This window comes from Sceloporus undulatus, chromosome 1, assembly GCF_019175285.1.
Source record: "Sceloporus undulatus isolate JIND9_A2432 ecotype Alabama chromosome 1, SceUnd_v1.1, whole genome shotgun sequence".
In the NCBI taxonomy this organism is placed as follows: Eukaryota; Metazoa; Chordata; class Lepidosauria; order Squamata; family Phrynosomatidae; genus Sceloporus; species Sceloporus undulatus.
In genome coordinates, this window is record NC_056522.1 from 336,185,461 (window position 1) to 336,206,490 (window position 21,030).

Sequence of the window (21,030 nt, forward strand, 5' to 3'; positions counted from 1 at the left end):
GATTGCCACTACTTGGATGGGGTCACACTCCCTCTGAAAGACTGCGATTGCACTTTGGAAGTGCTCCTGGATCCATCCCTCCAAATGTCAGCTCATTTAGATGCAACGGTCAGAGGTGCCGGGTGCCTGTTATCAGCTTTGACTGATATGCCACCTGCACTAGTTCCTAGAAATGGAAGACGTAAAGATAGTAGTGCACGTGCCTAAAGGCTGGACTTCTGCAATGCACTCTACATTGGGCTACATTTGTACCAAGTCTGGAAACTCCAACTCATTTAGAATATGGCAGCCAGACTGACCACAGGAATGACCACATCACAGTGATCTTAAAATATCTCCACTGACTGCCAATTAGTTTCTGGGCAAAGTACAAAGTATTGGTTATTAAAGCCCTACATGGTTTGGGTCCAAATTATCTACAGGACCACCTTCTCCCATATAATCCACCTTGTATACTCAGGTCCTCTGGGAAACATTTGTTCCAACTGGCCAGGACTAGACTGGCAATGGTTTCCCAGAGGACCTTTTCGTCTGCTGCCCCCTAGACTGTGGAATGACCTGCTGGAGGAGATACAGGAGTTGAAAATGCTGACTGCTTTTAAAACAGCATTAAAGACAAATCGCTTCCAGCAGGCCTACCCAGTCAATATTAAATAATGACTTTTTAATTGTATGTGTATGAGTGTGTTTTAATGATTTTATAGTGTTGTATTTTAACTGTGGGTTTATGTGTTTATAATTGGGTTTGGATTTTAACATGTTGTATGCTGCCTGAAGTCTTGAAGAAAGGCAGGATAGAAAGAACAACAACAATAACTTGCTGTTGTGCATGCAATGATTGTCATTGTTAAAATGCAACTTTCACTTATGCAAAGGCGGTCCTCAGTTTACAGAAGTGGTGAAAATGTCAAACCGGTCATGCTGTGATCTATTATGTGAATGCTTTGACACAATCAGATCCTAACCATTGGTCCTGCACAGATCCCACTACTTTGTGTGTGTATATGCCTTCAAGTTGCCTGTCAACGGATGTTGACCCCATGAATTTCCTAGAGTCTTCTCAGGCAAGGAATACTCAGAGATGGTTTGGCCAGTTTATTCCTCTGAAATATAGGCACGTTACATACGCGCACAAAGTACGTCTCCAGGACGTACAAGGGTGAGGAAGGGGCATCGCTTCCTGACGCCCCTAACCCTAGTACAGACTGGGTCCGTACAAAATGGCAGTGCCCATTCCACACAGGGGCCGCCATAGCTACGTCACAACCGCACCGCCTCCAAACGGTGCGGCGTGGAACTGGGGCTGCGCGAGGGTGCCTGGGGCGCCCTTTCCGCGGCCCCGGAAGAAGCTCCATTTCGGAGCTCCTTCCACCTTTGCATCGCTGGGCACAGCCTTTACATGGCTGCACCAGCGACGCAGAGCAGAAAGGAGCCAAGCGGCCCCTTTCTCCTCCTCCCCGCTGCCGCCGGGTGTCCTTGGGGCTCGAAGCTCCAAGGACACCCCTTTCCAGGCTGTAGGGAAGCGGCCTTTTGTCACTTCCCCACAGCCTGGAAAGCAGCGGATCGGGGCCTCAGAGGCTGCCGTTGTGGCAGCTGAGGCCCTGATCTGGTGGGCAAAGGGCCAGATACAGGCCACCCCAAACGGGTGGTCTGTAATGCGCCACAGTCTACAGTACCTGGTGTTTGTTGGTGGTCCCCCATCCAAGTACTAACCAGTGCTGACTCTACTTATTTTCCAGGGTCAGATGAAATCTGGTGCATTTACTGTATTTAGGCAGCTCCTAAGAATAAATTACTGATAGAATTGTTGAAGGTAGAATGCTGAGTGGAATGTAACCCATTTCTAAAGGAGCCAGTTCTAGCTCCCTGTGTGCAGTGCTTCCTTGTGTTCATTGCTTTTTCTGGAGATTAATAATCAGCAAAGAACATGGGGAAAAGCCAACAATTGTTCTTCCCATGAAAGATGCTGTATGAGGGGACACACAACATTATCACACCACATATTGTACACAATACAAAAGTGTAGTGCTATATTATGAAAGGCAGTATTTTAAAAACAAAGTTTTTGAAAACCTGCAGTTTCCACAATGAAGCCTGCAACTTTCTGAAGCCCTTTCTGGTAACTGCAGCATAAAAACAGATTTAATCAACTGCAGCTTTTTCCACTGCAAGGAAATACATCCCATATTTTAAGCAACTTCCATTTCTATCATAGTAGAGATAGTGCAGAAGGGCGAGCAAACACATGGAACTGGTATGTGCTTTTTAAATATGTAATTGTCAATGAGGATTATGGAAGGAAACTTTAGGTTCCTCAAAAAATCACCAATGGTATCTCCTTTGCCACAGGCATTATGCCGATATCGTAGGATTAAATAATATTTGAAAATAGCAGAAATAAAATGTAGACACTTTATTCTCAAAGAATTTAGATGTTTGTTTAAAAGAATTAAATGCCACCTTTCAGCAGAGATTAAAGGATGGTGTTACCAAAAATGAAACAATATATTAATAATATATACAGCAATAACAATTCTAGGGTTAACCATGTTGGCAGTATATAGAATCATAGAACCGTACAGTTGGAAGAGACCTCAAGGGCCATCCAGTCCAACCTCCTGCCATGCAGGAAATCTCAATCAAAGCATTCCTGACAGATGGCCATCCAGCCTCTGCTTAAAGACCTCCAAGGAGGGAGACTCCACTACACTCTAAGGGAGTGTGTCCCACTGTCGGACAGCCCTTACTGTCAGGAAGTTCCTCCCAAAGTTGAGGTGGAATCTCTTTTCCTGTAGCATGTATCCATTGCTCCGGGTCCTGTTCTCTGGAGCAGCAGAAAACAAGCTTGCTCTCTCCTCAATATGACATTCCTTCAAATATTTAAACAGAGCTATCATATCACCTGTTAACCTTCTCTTCTCCAGGCTAAACATCCCCTGCTCCCTAAGTCGTTCCTCATTGGGCATATTTCCAGACCCTTCACCATTTTAGTTCCCCTCCTTTGGACACGCCCCAGTTTCTCAATGTCCTTTTTGAATTGTGGTGCCCAGAACTGGACACAATATTCCAGGTGGGGCATGACCAAAGCAGGTAGATATCCTATCTACGTCTTGCTAATAGAATTTAAAGTTTATTTCCTGGACTGAATCTCCCAGTACCCAGGTAGCCAGAAGGAGAAGGGGCCCACCTGCATTAATATCATCTGAATTGGGAACATCAGCAGCAGCTTGACCAAATGCTGGGCTATAACTGACATTGTCAATTTTCCCTCTTTCTTTCTCTTGTATAATCTTTAACACCTTTGCCTGATGAAGAAGCCAGTGGAGCTTCAAAAGCTTGCAACAGGTGTAATGTGCATTTTGGTCAGCTCAATAAGGGATCACTGGTGGATACTGGATAACACTGTACGGCAAGAACAATGTTATTCATGTTAAAATATAACAAAATCATAATTATTGACTAGATGCTTGTTAATATTATGATAATGGTAGAATATAATGCTATTTGTAAGAACTTCCAGGGTGCCCTTTTGAAACAAAAATAAATATATTAATATAATTCAAAGATATAGCCATGTTAGTCTGTAGAATCAGTATGTAGAGAGATCTTGTAGCACCTTTGAGACTAACTGAAAGAAAGAAAATGGCAGCATGAGCTTTTGGAAACTTCAGTCTACTTCCTCAGTTGCATTGAGGAAGTAGACTGAAGCCTACGAAAGTTCATGCTGCCAATTTCTTTCTCCCAAATATATTAATAGTGTATAATAAGTAAAAATAGTTAAAGCAAAATGGATTGAGGGTTGCAATCCTTGCTTCTTCTTGCAGCCACCGGCGTACCCTCCCCCCAAAAACCCAGAAACTCCCCCCCCCCCCCCCGCGCACGTTTTCAGGGATTAGAGAAGTATGTAGGGTAAACGGGAGGGAGGGAGCGAGAATGGAGGGAATAGAGAAGATTTCTATGGTGTTACCAGACATTTTCTTGTCTGATACTGGATGTAGGCCAAAGTTATTAATGTTAAAATATAATGAATAACAGTGGACTTTATTCTACATTATTAAAATTATTGTATAGCAATGCTTAAATATAATAAAAACAATTGTCTAAAGAAAGGAGAAAAATACATACATTTGAAGGAATTGTTATTCCTCAGTCACCATTGCACTCAAATTCCTCTGGTTCTCAGTCTCACATCAACAGCTTTTCCATTTATGATTTTTCCACTGTTACAGGGTTTTTCCCCCTAAGTCATACATGACTGAATACTAGAATGATCATCAACCTGTAGCTTGTATGGCAAATATTGAGAAGATTACAAAAACTAAATCTCTTTCATATGTGAATGCATTTGAGCCATTCCAAGGCCAAGACCTATTTGCATATCTTTCACTAATTGGTTGTGAAAAAAATCCCATCCCAAAATCTTATAATGGAAGACCATGAAACCGCCTTTCTTCTTACATTTCACATATTTATTTTTACTGATTCTTTCTGCATACAGTGGGTCCTTGGTATTCACTGGGGTTTGGTTCTAGGACTGTCTTTGGATACCAAAATGCATGGATACTCAAGTCTCATTATATACAAAAGCATAGTAATGCTATTGTATATATGGTGTCCCTTATATAAAAGGGCAAAAATAAGGTTTACTTTTGAGAATTTATATATATTTAAAATATCATCAAGCTGTTTATATGCTTCAATCCATGTATAAAGAGTCTATGGCTACAAAAGGCCAACTGTACTTCAGAAAATTCAAAGCAAGTTTTATGTGTTGTTTCTCTAAATATGCCACCTGTCTTAGGTTAACAAAAGTTTATATTTCAAAAAAACAAACAAACAAACAAGTTTCCCCTCAGTTTTTTGAAATACAATTTCCCCATACAAATAGGCAGTTCCAAATATGCTATCACACTTTAATGCAAGGATAGGAGTGATGAGGTCTCTACTCGGATTCTGAGTAGATTTCCATAGGAATGTATTTTCAAGCCCTACATTGAGTGTTAAAACAGAACAATTACTAAGAAATGGAGTATAAAGGCACTCAATAAAGACTAATAATAGTAAAAAGACTTCAGATTTAATGCAAGGATGATGAATTACCCATATTTTATAAAATATGTAAAAACTGCATTTAATTAAATCAACAAAATGAAATATTATTGTGCATGCAAGTAAGGTTAAAAAGAAATCTCAGAAATAATTATCTTTAACTTGAATTATTTTAAACTTTACCATAGGTTTAGAATAGAATTCAGTGGTGCTTACTTAATGGGAAAAATGCAAGGTATCAAAGAGAAATTAATGATATAAAAGGAAAGAAGGACTTACTAAACAACAGCTGGAAAGAGATCAGAAACACATGTAGGAAACAGAGTTGCTCTAATAAGTCCAAAACACCAGAAATTAGGACACAAGAATAAACAGGAAAAGAATAGTCAGTAGAGAACGTAAGCTTAATCTTTCAATACGAATGGACCTTTGCCACAGAATACATTCAATAAATCCAAGACATTTTTGACCTAGAATGTTGTTTTAGGTAATAGGCAGTAGCAAGCTGTGAAACCTTGACAATAATGAGACATTCAAACCTCCCAAATTTGGGAATGTTTGACCATGCTTTATGTGATGTGGCTGAACAATACCAAGTTGGAAGTTCTACTAGCTGGCTAAAATTACTTTGCTATGGTGTCCCTCTGTTCTCCTTAAATTTTAATCCTCATACTATACTTCCATTCATAATTTTGGATTGATGGAACTTGTAGTTTGTGTGGCACCAGAGCTCTCTGACAGAAAAGGCTAATGTCTCACAAAACTACAAATCCCAGAATTCCATACCATTGAGCCATGGGAGTTAAAGTAGTGTCAAACTGGATTATTTCTGCAGTGTGTATGCAGCCTGAATGGCAGGGTCTCTCCAGGGCTTCAGGGAGAGCAGAATGTGCTAAGGTTGAACTCAGCCTAAAACCAAACAGTATGTTGGTATGTGACAGATCTCATTCTTCTCCCTTTCCTTTGCAGCCCTTGGAACCACCCAAAACCTGATTCTTTCAGAAGATGATCTAGCCTTCTGAGCAGGTTTTGGGGGTGCATAAAGTGCTGCATGGGAAGGGAAGATAACTGTTCTAAATTCCACTGAATTCTACTCTTCTGTCAATGGAAGTTCTGCAGAGAGTATTGGGTACTGCACAAAGTGTCTGCTCTACCAGCACAAATATTAGCTCTTCTGGAAGAAGTTTACACTAGTCTGTTTCCTTCCTTCAGCATTTTGTGTTTATATCTACAGGACCTTGTCTACGTATGTGAATATTCCTAACCACATATTTAGTTGTCATGTCAGCAGCAGCCACCAGGAATTTAAGGAGCAGCCTTCCAAAGAGTTGGATCTTTAGAGCCTAAGATGTAAAGTAGAATATAAATATTTAAGTAAAAAGTAAAATGAAAGGAAAATGCAACCCAGCTTGGCACCAATATACTGTGCCAGCACACTAGTTTAGAAGACATAAATCTGTAAATTTATTCAACATGAATATCTCCAGGCAGGGAGGGATGGATCAGTATATTCTTAGATGGCATTACTTTCACATACTTTTATTCATCAGCCCCTTTCATCTGATTTCTGTACTAATTTGCAGTTTTTCTTTACTCAAGATACAAATTTCTGTTAAAATTCTGGAGGGTTATAGATCGCCGCTTTGCGGCGCTCTGCCGCCACCGCCGGTTAGTCTGCGGGGGAGCTGGAGCCTCCACACGGTGCGGACCGAAAAAGAAGCTCCAAAATGGAGCTTCTTTTAGAGTCGCGTTTGCGACGTAGCGAGGCGCCAGGGGCGCACTCACTACGTCACAAAGGACGCGACGTGTACGGACGCTCAGCGTCCGATACACAAAGATGGCGCCGGCCATGTAGAAGGGCCGGCGCCATCTTGTACGGACGGAGTCCGTATTAGGCCCAGGGGCGTCTAGAAGAGACGCCCCTTTTTTAAAATGGGATGTCCTCCGGACGTCCCAAATGCCGGTTTGTAACCAGCCATCTATTTGTTTTTTTCCTCATATGTGTTTTTGGATGGAACCCTGTTAGTGTCCTGGACATGTGTAATGTCTTCTGCAGAAGCAGTTGGATATTTTTGTTAGATGCAGAACTTCCATATTCAGTTAAATGCGGTGGAAACAGAGTTTTGCATGCAGAATTACTGCACAAGAATGTATAGTGAGCTTTCTGTTTTTGCAAGGCGACCTGGTTCTAGTTGCCTGGCAGCAGCAGCGATAATTTTACGTCTGATAATTCCTGCTTTTGAGTTCATAATTCCAAATCTTTTTCAAGTCTTTTTCTCCATGTGATAATCTCCATAGCTTTTTGTGCTGTACAACTCCAATGTAGGATTTTGGCCTTTGCCTTTTATTTGCAAGTAATGTGTTAGCTGTATATTACTAGGACATTTTTATTGTTCTTATTTCTTCACCCACAAAAGGCTTTACAAATGGCTGCCAACAGGCCCTAGAAAAAGTATTTTATGGGTAATAATAATCATTACTTTCTATACCTGTTAATTTTAACAATAAAATATAGAAAAGGATATGGCTATGTTGCAAAGTAATGCATTACTATTAATCCCAAGCTCTGTTTTTGAGAAGAGACCTAAAATTTTTACAAATGATAATTATGAATCACAACTTTATAGGTAGCGTAAGTAAGAGTTTGCACATTCCAATGGCACATTAGTTGGGTAATGAAATGAGAATTCCCAAATACTGAACTCCTCAAACAAAACTACCTCCTCTGAATGAAGAACTAGACAGAATCCTGTGTCCTGCAAGTCCCTATAGAACTTCAGGCTAATAGTGTTAGTACTGTATACCTTTTACAAGAAAGTGCTTTTCCTGCAAGAAAATAGTTTCTTGCTGGGTGGTCCCTATCTCTATCCAATGAACATTTCAAAACACAGGAGAATATGAATGAGAAGATAACTCTGTTTAACAAATCGTAATTCATTTTTTCTATAAAAAAATCTATGAAATGGATTTAACATTTGAAAGTTATTGATTGAACCTAATAATATTGCTTTTGTTTGCAGAACTTCTGGGCAGGGAAAATTATTGAAAATGTTGGTCAGAGGGACCTCATATCAGTGGAATTTTCCCTGGATTAAAGGAAAAGCAAGGGGATTGCCCACATGGGTCTGAAATCCTTGTTATTCATGAGTAAACTGCCCTTTGAGGTGGTTGAATGTGGAATGAACATGGTGGAACCAAGGAAGCTACATTCATCCCCACGCTGCGAAAAGCAGCATAGCAGGTCTGCTTTTTAAAAAACTCGAATAAAACCTTGGCGCTATTAACATAAAAAATTATTTTGGTTAAAGTGATGGAATTGAAACATTGTTAAGCTGCTTTCTTTTAGTAAACAAGAGCTGAGTAAGCGAAGTACCCTACAAGATTAGAGTTAATGTTCAAAATTAGTGATTGATGTAAGTAAAAGGGTATAACAAAACATTGAAATCATGTAATTTATATTTTATGGATGGCTTGGATTTTACCCATTAGAAGATTGAATTAAACAGAATTGAATTGAATTTAGTAAGAAGATTATATTGTGCAAAAATGGAGACTTTATTTCTTCAAAATTGGTAAGAGTGGCTGTAAACAGACAATAACTAGATGAAGGCAGGAGAGCCATGCAAGATTTGGCTTCAATCTTTTAATCAATATGTTGATGATATATAAATCTATTTCTCCTTTCCATCTGATTCCAAGGAAGCTGTTTCTTCACTAAACCAATGCCCAAAGAATGAGGGTGAACCAGTAGATGAGGGTGAACAAATTGTAGATTGTAAGCCTGAGGGCAGGGAACTGTCTGATTAAAAATAATATTGTAAGCCGCCCTGAGAGCCATTAGGGCTGAAGGGCGGGATATAAATACCTAAATAAATAAATAAATAAATAACTGATACTTAATCCACACAAGACAGAGGTGATTTTAGTATATACGTTGGAGGGACGATCAGGGATTAGGCCTGCGGTAGATGGGTTACAACCCCTCTGAAATCTCAGGCTCACAGTTTGGGTGTGCTCATGTTATCATACCTAAATCACCGCCTATCTAGCTGGTATGCCACCTGGATGCAACCCAGGTTGAAGTCTCACTCAGCCAACACTTTTCGGGAGCTTCTGACTTCAAAAATTGGCCGGCTGAGCAAGGCTTTGACCCAGTATGGATCCAGGTGGCGGCAGCCTGGCTAGATAAGCAGCTATTTATGTATGATAACATCCAGGGCATTCCAGATCCTGAATTCAAGCTGGAAGAGGTAAGCCAGCTTATTTGTTAATGGAATAAGATCTGGACTTGGGGCTAAACCTGGGTGCCCAAGCTGTGCCCTGAAGTGCATTTGCACAAATAAAAATAGTGAGCCAGCGGCACTCATTCTTTGAGAAATCAGACCTGGCTACAGTGACATGTACCTTGATTGCATTCCATTTGGACTACTGTGATGTGCTCTATCTGGGGCTGCTTTTAAAAACTGTCAGAAAACTTCAGAAGGTTCAAGATGCTGCAGCCAGGCTGTTGATTCATTCATTCATCAGCATTTCTCCCCCTTTTTACCACCAAGGCACAAGAGGAAGGCTGCAAAGTGGGACCAAAGGGGGGAAATAGCAGGCCAAGGCACAAGAGCCCCCCCCCCCCCGCCCCTGGCAGTTTTGACAGGGATCATATGATCCATCCCTGAAACAGCTGCATTGGTTACTGGTCCATTTTCAGGCAGAATTTAAAGTGCTCTTTTAGACCTTTAAAGCCCTACATGGCTTGGGGCCAGACTATTTGAAAACCATTATCGCCTTATATGAACCAGAGTGTGCATTGAAATCTGCAGGGAAGAGCTTTCTCACAGTCCCACCAACCTTGCAGGCACTGTTTGTGAGGACTCAGGAAAGAGCCTTCTCCATGGCTGTGGAACTCCCTTCCACAGGAGGTTTGGTGGTTCCCTCCTTCCTGTCTTTTTTGTTATTCAGGCAGGCTTTTGAATTAACTATGGAGCTGCAGTGTGTGAAGTGGTATGTGGTATTTCAGTCTTTTATGTTTTAAGTATTTTTTAGTGTTGTAGCTGTTTTAATCATGTTTTTAATAATGTTGATGTTTAATTCCTTTTTAACTTTTGTAAATTATTGTTTTAGTTGGATCTTTTTAAAATTATTGTAAGCTGCCTTGGATCTCATTTTGGGAGAAAGGCAGGCTATAAGTGCAATAAATAAATAAATTTAATTGTGTGATTTCTGGAGGGAAGCAAGGTAGATGGAGGTTGTCCAGGATTTTCTACAAGAGATATTTATACAGATTCTTTCACTGAAGAATCAAAATTTGATGAAATATTTCAAAGAAAATGTGATACAGGAATTGAGACAGGAGAATACAGAATTTAAAAATTTGATGGCAAATTTGAGTGGGGAGGCAGTGCATGGTGAATTCTAATATGAAAGGATAAATCTAGGGGAGGGGGGATAAGGGTTGATACTAATCTGTTCTGGGAAGAACAAATAAAAGTGGAGTCAAAGGCTTTCATGGACGGCATCCATCATTTTTTGTGGGTTTTTCGGGCTATGTGGCCATGTTCAAGAAGAGTTTCTTCCTGAAGTTTCGCCAGCATCTGTGGCTGGCATCATGCCACATAGCCCAAAACCCCCACAAAAAACTATAAATAAACGTGGATTTACTGGAAGGTTTAGCCTGTAAGATTGAGGGAAATAAGTTGGAAGAAATCTTGGATTTTAAAGGTGAGGCTAATGTTGAAAAGATGTGTCTTGCCTTGCCTCCAGGATCCTGGGATGGACTCTAAGTCTGAGAATGAAGGCTCTGGATCAGAGTAAAAGGGCAAGAAAGAGCTCTGGCCAGAAGCGGGTCCAAAACCCACTGACTGTACAGCCCGCTCCCAAGGCAGGCTGTGCTCACTGGGCTGATCAGCACTTCCAGGAGACAGATTATCTAGGCTACTTTTGCTCCAGTTCAGAGAACCAGTTTCTGGCCACTTTGGAGACATGAGTCGTCTCCAAGTCGTCTAATTGGCATGTCTCCAAAGCAGCCTGAAGCCGTTTCTCCTTGCCTGTGTTTCACCCCCTCTGATACAGAGCCTGAGAACTCAGAGGACATGCCACGTCTGCAGTCACAAAAGGAGAGGCTCCAGCAGCCACACGAGCAGAGCCTTCAGCAATCACAGGAGTAGAGTTTCCAGCAGCCACAGGAGCAGAGTTTCTAGAAGCCATCACCCTCAAAGGAAAAGGCAGAGTTACCAATACCTATCCCTGTGGAGAGATATCAGGAGAGAGGAAGATGCAGATGGTTGCATCGTTTGTATAGGAAAATGCTGCAATTAGACAGCGCCTGTGAGACCTGGGCAGGCTATAAATAATTCAGCATCTCCAATGGGCAAGCAGGGTGACAACCAACTTTTTCCTTAGGAGAAAGCTACCCTGGTGCCATGTTCCATGACTGATTCCCTGTGTGCCTTGAACTCTGCCTGGACATCTGACATCTCCTCTGGATAACCCTGCCTCCTGAACTGAAGACTGACCTGTAAACAACTTGGACCAGACTGGACTATCTCTGTTTTTCAGCTGTTTCATAGGATAGCCTGAGCCTTAGAGAGCCTTGGTATGACCAAACTGTTATATAACCACAGAAAGGAAGAATAGAAGTTATATTTTTCATTTTATTTGTTGTTCTCTAATCTTTATTCTTTATGTCTTAATTTGTGCTTCTTTTTCTCCTTTTTCAAGATTTGATGTACAGGTATCTCTATAACTTGTATTTTAAAATAAATAAATAAATAAATAAATAAAAATATTGCTTTTCTTTGCTTGAAAAGCACCCCAAACAGCTGAGGCAAACTGAAAATACTCACTCAGATCACACCGAGATTACATCTTTAGGAAATATAATGCCAGCAAAACTTGATTGGACAAATATTTGTAGAAAGAAACATAATGCAAAAGAAGAACAGAAATCACATGTAATCCCATACAAACATTTACAAAAAAAAAAACATTATTATTAAATGTATTTGTCCTGGTTTGTTGTCAAGATTTCAGATGCTGATGGCTGTTGATTGTCATGTTATTTCCTTGATCCATTTCAGTTTCAGAGCTTGAAAAAGTAATAGTTCCCAGTGTCCCAGTTGGCCATGCTGGCTGGGAGCTGCAATCTGAAAAGTAATTTTTCCAAGCTCAGCAATATCACAAAAGTAGGACTTCTAAGTTTACTCTGTTGGATCAACATTTAAAGGGTGGCACTGACCAGCCAATATTATAACCAAAAACCTGATAAGATGGGGGAAGGGAGGAGTTAAATATGTATGGATTCACATCTATGCTTCATTCATGTAAATTATGGGGTAGGGATCTTTTTTTTAAACTTACATGTTGTGTGTGGATGAGGGGAGTAAAATCTTTTTGTTTATTTATCATTTAATTTAATTTAATCTCTTTCTTTGATAAAATTACGAGCTTGGTAGATGAGGGGAATGCTGTGGATGTAGTGTATCTTGATTTCAGTAAGGCCTTTGACAAAGTTTCCCATGACATTCCTGCAAACAAAGAATGTAAAACGTGGGCTAGAAAAGGCAACTGTTACATGGATTTGTAACTGGTTGACCGGACGAACCCAAAGGGTGCTCAACAATGGCTCCTTTTCATCCTGGAGAGAAGTGACCAGTGGGATCCCACAGGGCTCTGTCCTGGGCCCAGTAACATCTTTATCAATGACCTGGATGACAGGATTGGGAGCATACTTCTCAAATTTGCAGATGACACCAAATTAGGAGGAATAGCTAATACTCCAGAGGACAGGATCAAAATTCAAAATGATCTGAATAGACTTGAAAGCTGGGCCAAAGCTAACAAAATGAAATTCAACACGGAGAAATGTAAGGTACTGCACATAGGGCAGAAAAATAAAATGCACAGATATAGGATGGGCGACACCTGGCTGAATGAAACTACATGTGAAAGGGACCTGGGAGTCCAAGTAGACCACAAGTTGAACATGAGTGAACAGTGCGATGCGGCAGCTAAAAAGGCCAACGCAATTTTAGGCTGCATCAATAAAAGTATAGTGTCTAGATCAAGGGAAGTAATAGTGTCACTCTATTCTGCTTTGGTCAGGCCCCACCTGGAATATTGTGTCCAGTTCTGGGCACCACAATTTAAAAAGGATGTTGAGAAACTGGAGGATGTCCAAAGGAGGGTGACTAAAATGGTGAACGATCTGGAAACCATGCCCTATGAGGAACGACTCAGGGAGCTGGGTATGTTTAGCCTGGAGAAAAGAAGGTTAAGAGGTGATATGATAATCCTGTTTAAATATTTGAAAGGAAGTCATATTGAGGAGGGAGCAAGCTTGTTTTCTGCTGCTCCAGAGAACAGGACCCGGAACAATGGATGCAAGCTGCAGGAAAAGAGATTCTACCTCAACATTAGGAAGAACTTCCTGACAGTAAGGGCTGTGCAACAGTGGAACACACTCCCTCGGAGTGTAGTGGAGTCTCCTTCCTTGGAGGTCTTTAAGCTGAGGCTGGATGGCCATCTGTTGGGGATGCTTTGATTTGGATTTCCTGCATGGCAGGGGGTTGGACTGGATGGCCCTTGCGGTCTCTTTCAACTCTATGATTCTATAATTCTATAATTCTAATTTAATTTATTAAAATATTTATATCCCACCCTATAGCATGAGATCTCAGGGCAGTGCATGAAAAACATCAATATACACAGATTGAAACAATTTAAAACAGTAAAATAATTGAAATGAATTAAAACACATTAAATATGTTAAACAATTAAATAGGTTAAGACAGCTTAAAACCATGTGCATAAACATTTTAGAGTAAAAGACTTAGACCCCAAAGGCTTTAATAAACAGCCATTGTTTACCTGGTGCTTAAATGAAGCCAGCAGTGTCAATCAGGCCTCCAAGAGGAGCATGTTTTACAACTGGGATACTACAGCTGAGGTGGTCCTCTCCCATATCCTCACACAGTGTATTTACCTTACCGGTGGGACACAAAAAAGGATCAGCCATCTTTCCCTTCCATTGCTTGAAATATTTTACTCCCAGCCTAGCACTGTGACCAGAAATGTGCTGGATTAGACAGGACATTACTTCCTACCATACATTCCCAGGTAATAATGGCAATTCTGTTGTTTGTTTGTTTTTTAAAATGTGTCTTCAAGGCATTACTGACCCTAAGTCTATCACAGGGTTTTCTTAGCAGAATTTGTTCAGAGAGCATTTTCCCATGCCTTCCTCTGAGGCTGTGACTTGCCCAGAGTAAGTTTCCATGGCCAGATAGGGATTTGAACTAGTTAACACTGGTCTCCCAATATCTTAGGCCCCAAATACATGTGTCAAATGATGCAGCTTCAGGCCGTATTGGGGGCACAGCATTCAGATGATGCACACACCCCGAACATGGCCTGAAGCTGTACGAAGGCTGTGTCATCTGGAAAAAACCAGGCCAAGAAGGCACAGATATAATCTACTCCTTCTGACAGCCTAGTTTAGGACCACAGTGGTAGCCCAGACTGGGAACGGGTCAAGTGCAGTGGTGCTGGCGCAATCGGTGCAAGACCAGCCTCGCAGTACTCCTTCTGGGCTGTCTGTTTTGGCCCTTAGTCCAACACTCAAACCGTTACACCATGCTGGCTCTCTAGTGGCAATTCTACAACTTTTTTAATGAGCTACAAGTGAAAGGAAAGACTATATAAACACACAAAGATAGATTCAATTGCTCAGAATAATAGTTTTATGGACACAGAGATGCTGACATATTATCAGCACCCTTGAATAATCTAGCCAGCATGGCAACTGTAATTATGGTCCAAAAAAGAACTTTTCCGAATTCTGATTTTACACATATGCTGATGATGTGTCAGTATTTCAGCATCCACGGACATGTGAAAGTATGAATCTGAGGAAGTAGAATACAGAATGCAGAGGAAAACTGCAACCCTGCCCAGTTTGACCGAGTTAAGCCCCCTGTTCTAACCATGACTGTATTTGTTATTTAAGGATACAATCTAAAACATTTAACTTGACAACAAAAGTACACCCATCCCCTTAACTTAAAACATTATTATTATGGCTAGGCAGCTAAATGAAATGTTTAGGTTAGTGGGATTTTTCCCACAGCCTAATTGAGCAGGTGGTACTTGCCCAGCCACAAATGTATGTTTGGAAGTCCTGGGACATGCCCGAAAGGTAGCTAGCATGAAACCACCCAACTGGCATGTGCAAATACAGGTTTAAAGAATTCCCATTTTCGCTGACTTTTGAAAACATGGCTGGCTGTGTCAGGTCACATTTACTATCAATATTATTTTATTTCTAAGGCAATATGACATTTCTTGTTTCAAGTTAAAACATTACTTCAGATGATAAATATGATTGGAAAGAAAATCTAACCGCGCTGCGTTCTCCTCCTCCCTTTTTTTAATAGAATAGAATCTCAGGCTGTCACATGAAGAGCACATTTTATAAAGAAGTATTTAGCACCTCCAGATGACCTCCGAGCAGAAATGCATCAAGCTATTCAAATTCTGCCTGTCAACTGCTATGAAAAACAGTAAGTAAATATAAATGCCATTAAGGGGAGAAGTTATCTTACTAGGACAAGTTCTAGCGTTTTGAGTTCTGACAGCTTCCAATTTGGATGCCTTCCAGTGTCAATAAAACTTGTTCAAGCAGAACCTTACCTGGTTTTCACCACATCGAGGGGATGCATCAGGCAAATTTCTACAAGACCTGTAAGATGATAGAGAAGAGAAGCCTGGTAAATACATTTGATCTCTACAGTTATTGAAGTATCAACTGTTCCAGTGCAAAGCATGTTCAGCAAAGAGAACAAGAAGAATACAAAGACATGTACAGCCTCATTATATTTTCCTAGTTTTCCTGCTGAGACAAAGTAAAGTTTTTTTTTTTTTTTTTAAACCAAAACTAGGATCTTGCTAAAAGGCTGCTATAATACATTTCCTGAGCCACTGGTACTGGTTCAGTTGTAGAGATGGGAGAGAAATTTGTTCAGGTAGCATCTTAATGTGAATTCAATACATGCACACTTTTTGAATCAAAAATCAAACCTGAAGACTTTTCAAAATATGTCAAAACACATAGCAATATGAAGATTTGAAAAAGTTAGCATAAAAACATGTACATTTGAAATGGTGCATACAACAAACAGTGCATAAAAGGTTTTTCCTCAGTTAGAAAAAATGGGTTAAAATGTATTTTTAAACACTTACCAAGATATATATGTTTGAAACATTAACAAAAATATATGTGCAATTTTTTATATTTGCAGACAGAAATAATAATAATAATAGTAATTTGAAATCCAGAGGGGAAATTGCACAGAACAAATTTAGCAGTGTTAGAATTAGGATCTTATCAGATTAATTTAAAAACCAGCTCAAGTGTCCTGGGCTGCAGCCGGGATGCAGGATGGAACCGGGGATTATTGCATGCTAAATTGCCGCCTAATCACCACCGCCATCAGTCTTGGTCCCAGCCACACTCCGCCAACACTTTTTTGAAGCTAGAAAGCTTCTAACTTAGAAAAATTGCTGGCGGAGTGTGGCTGGGACCTGGGTTGGACCCAGGCTGATGGCGGGAGGTAATTAGATGGCAATTTAGCATGTGATAATCCTCACCCCTATCCCACATCACAGCTGCAGCCCAGGATGCTTGAGCCGGTTTTAAAGTTCATCTGATAAGCTCCTAAGAAAATGTATAAAATTGGGCTTGACAAATCCCATCATTAATATAGAAATGTCACTTCTGACATTAAATGTTCAAGGTGAAACAACATTTCTCGGGCTCAGTGTTCCATCTGCAATGTTGGAATAAAAATGTCGGTCTACTTCAAAGCACTAATGTAATGATTCCTGTGGGGAATGCATGGAACACCCAAAAAGTAAAAAAGAAATGGTAAAGATTATTATGATTATTAAAAACAGCAACTCTTGCCTAATTTGTTTTTGATTTGTACTATATTTTGATTATACGCCAAGTTATAAACAGCCCTTAAATAACAGGATAATTTTAGCTGTGAAGGAATGGTGTGCTAGTATCACTCCTGAAGCAGCCAGTCTTTGAGTAAAGCTATACTGCTGTACAGGTAAGCATTATAGACAGGATTCTAGTCTGCAACTGGGTGCATGAAAAAGGCAACTCAACCAGTTGTTCTCAAACTGTGGGGTAGGACCACCAGGGGGCATGTGCGAGTTGCTCACGGAGGGGCATGAGACTTAGGCCCAAGAAGGGCACTCTGCCGCCGCCTCCATTTCCGCCGCCAGGAAGCCTCAGCCACCAAACAGGGAGGCTTCCCGATGGCGGAAAAATCAGCCACAAAAGGCGGCTTCTTTTCACGTCGCGCTTGCGACGTACGAGTGCGCAAATGGTGCACTCGTGACGTCGCAAGGTAAGGGCGACATGCAGACGCTAAGCGTCCAGCACGTAAAAATGGCGGCGCCCGTGTGTATAGGGCGCCGCAATTTTTACGCCCTCGTCACGTGCTAGGGGTGACGCTAAGTCCTTGGCCAACCCCTAGCATGTGATGAGGGTGGCGCAAAGGCCCGTCTAGAACGGGCCTTAGAGGCCTTGATCCCTCCTCCTCCTGGGACACAAGGTAACTGGAATGGGTATTTGAATGAGCAGCTAAAGGCACATCTCATCCTATTCAATGCAGTGCAGAGAAGCGATAGTTGAAGAAGTCATTGAGCTTACTAGCAATATAAACTCTTCCTCTTTCATTCCTATTGATTTAGTATCTAAAACCAGGCTATTTGTGACCACATCTCTGTTTATTGATTCTTGGTTCTTCTGTATTTGAACCTAATGCCACCACCCCCAGCCTGTCCCTAGCTATACTGGGGATCTCTAGCCCTTCAGACCTCTGTCTAACTGTATGAGCAATGGACACCAAATTTACCCAAAGCCTGGCAAAATGAAGCAGCGATTGGAATCTCCAAAATCTCACTTTTTATATCAGAAATGACATAACATAAAAATTTTGTGCAGTACTAAATTTTAATTTTGGCCTCTACAGGACAATTTTTTGAGACAGGCATTTTTCCAGCAAAGAAATCAGATGAATTCCACTTCTGCTGGCAAAAAATATGTTTTGGTAACTTTGAGATTCTATTAGTAGCTTTCTGCATTTCCTAAGGAACAAAAATCTTTTCTTCTCATCATTTAATTATACAGTAGGTTTCCATGGCTAGTTCATTTCCCAAGGCAACAGTCTCTGCATAATAGCCAGGAAAGGAAATGAAAAAGGGATGGAAAGAAACAAAAGATGCAAAAGTGCCGCCACCATCCATCATCTCTCTTCTCTCCCTCCTCCTCTACTGCTGTTACAGCAGCAGCAACAGTAGAACACATAAGTGCAGCATATATTTCCCCAATAGTAGTAAGGTGATTACAGAATTTTGCAAAAAAATTGGCCAAGGAAGTCAGATGGTCTTGCTGCAGTCTTGCAGTCCGACTTGCAGATAGCATATTGAAATTACAGCATTTGCTTTAGATAATACTGTACCTATAAACTTTGTACTTTCTGATGTTTTTGATGAAAACATAATACTTTCATATGTGTTTGCTCAATAGACCCCCATGAAAATCAGTTCCAAACACCATGGGAGCTCCATCAGAGTACAGGAGTGCATATGAGGCTGAGACCTCAAACCTTAGAATGGAATTACAGATCACTTTTCTAAAAGTAATTTGCAATTCTAAGTCGAGAGCATGGAAAAGTAGCTTGATTGGGAGAGTCTGCCAGTTGTAACCTCAAAATTCAGCCAGGACTAGGCTGGCAACTGGGTATCAGCTACCCTGAAATTATGGAATGACTTCCCAAAAGATATTTATTTATTTAATTTATTTATATGCTGCCTTTCTTCCAGGCCAGGACCCAAGGCACTTCCATAACATGTTAAAAACATCTACAACAGGTACAAGACAATTTTTTTTTAAAAAAAACACCACTTTAAAACACTATAAAACAGATTAAAAACCATATAAAATTTAAAAACAGATAAAACATACATCTTCATTAAAAAAAACCTTCCCTTCTTAAGCATTAAAAAGCTTGCTTGAATAAGAATGTTTTTGCCTGCCAGCAAAAAGAAAGCAGTGAGGGGGCCAGCCTAGCATCCCAGAGGAGGGAGTTCCAGAGGATGGAAGCAGCCACTGAGAAGGCGCTCTCTCATGTCCTCACCAAGTGAGCCTGTGATGGTGGCCAGACCAACAGAAAACATTTCTCTGATGATATTAAAACTCTGGCATGAGATATGGCTTTTCAAATAGTCTGGACCTCAGACATGTAGGGCTTTATAGGTCATGACTGGCACTTTGAACTATGCCTGGAAACGAACTGGGAGTCAGTGAAGCCATTTCAACAAGGGAGCTACAGTATATGTTCCCTATAACTGGCCCCAATCAGCAGTCTGGTTGCTGTATTTTGAACCTGCTGAAGTTTCTGAACAGTTTCCAAACACAGCCCCACATAAGGTGTGTTACAATAGTTCAAATGGGATGTAATCCAAGCATGTGCCACTGAACCCAGGTCATACATCTCAAGGAAAAGGTGCAGTTAAAACAGTAGTTTTAACTGTGCAAACGCACAGGCTCAGAGGTGGGTTCAGAAGCACACCCAAGCTGCGAGTCTGATATTTAAGGGGAAGTGTAACCCCATCTAACACAGAAAGAGTCCCTATTCCCAAATCTGCCCTATAACTGACCAAGAGCATGTCTGTCTTGTCTGGATTAAGTTTCAGTATGTTTGCCCTCATCCAGTCCATTACTGAGAACAGACACTGATTCAGCACAGAGACAGCTTCCTTGGAATCAGATTAAAAGGAGAAATAGAGTTGGGTGTTATCTGGTGACACAGCACCTTCAAACTCTGGATTACCCCTCTCTGCAGTGGTTTTGTGTAGATGTTGAATAATGTGGGGGACAAAACAGAACCCTGTGGGATCCGAGATGCCAGCAGCCAGGAGTTGAACAGGAGTCTTCCAACACCACCTTTTGAGTTTGCCCCTCCAAGAAAGACCAGAAGAAGCATCCTCCTCCCATGATGAAATCACCATTAAATGCTGTTAATAGCATGATTGGGGGGGGGGGGGGGAGATTATCACACCGCTGTGTGCTTCTCACATTCTTGTCCTGATTGTAAAGAGTAATAGAGGCATCATTTGGTATTAATGGGAGTTTCTGTTCATACCAAATGACTCCTCAATTACTCTTTACAAATCGGACAAGAATGGGAGAAGTGTATGGGGATATAATAATCTTTCCCCCGATTGCGCTATTAACAGGATTGAATGGTGATTTAATCATGGGAGGAGGACACTTGCCTCCTGTGTGATAAAGTCCAGTGATCCCAAGTCCCATCTCAGAAGGATACCATGGTCAATGATACTGAAAGCTGATGGGAGGTCTAGCAGGAGCAACAGGGACATATTGTCCAGTTCCTTGCATAGGCCATCCATCAAGGTGATCAAAGCTGTCTCCATCCATAGCCAGGTTTGAAGCCAGATTGAAATGGATCTAGATCAGGGGTCGGCAACCCCCGGCCCGCAGGCCACATGCGGCCCGCCAAGGCCAGGGGACTGGCCCGCGCCAAGGCCAGGGGACCGGCTGCGGCAGCACCAGGCTCTTGGGGGGCGCCAGCCTCCTCCCTCTCGCGCGAGCCACTCGCTCGCGCAAGAGGCCGGGGCCTTTGCCGCTGGCCTCTTCCTTCTCGCGCGAGCCACTGCTTGCGCGAGAGGCCAAAGGCGCCGCTCACTCGCACGAGAGGCCAAAGGTCTCGCGTGCGAGCGGGCAGGGCCTTTGGGGGGGGCGCTGGCCTCCTCCCTGTCGTGCAAGCGTCCGCTCGCGCGAGAGGCCAAAGGCGCCGCTCACTCGCACGAGAGGCCAAAGGTCTCTCACACGAGTGGGTGGGGCCTTTGGGGAGCCGCTGGCCTCCTCCTTCCTGGACCTCTGCCTCCAGCAGG

The 21,030-nt window shown here is 41.6% G+C and overlaps 1 protein-coding gene and 1 long non-coding RNA gene across 2 annotated transcripts in view; both read right to left on the reverse strand.

Annotated features, from left to right (window-relative positions):
- SLC25A21 (solute carrier family 25 member 21) overlaps positions 1 to 21,030 on the reverse strand; it is a 395,030-nt gene that overhangs the window by 167,683 nt on the left and 206,317 nt on the right. The window contains exon 2 of the mRNA XM_042446537.1: positions 15,730 to 15,778. Within this exon, the coding sequence (XP_042302471.1) occupies positions 15,730 to 15,778 (49 nt within the window). The remainder of the gene's footprint in view (positions 1 to 15,729; positions 15,779 to 21,030) is intronic.
- On the reverse strand, positions 11,676 to 14,025 carry LOC121919697. Its single transcript, XR_006101557.1, has 2 exons — positions 13,909 to 14,025; positions 11,676 to 12,185 (listed from the first exon to the last, which is right to left on the reverse strand). It is a non-coding gene; the product is annotated as an uncharacterized LOC121919697 (long non-coding RNA).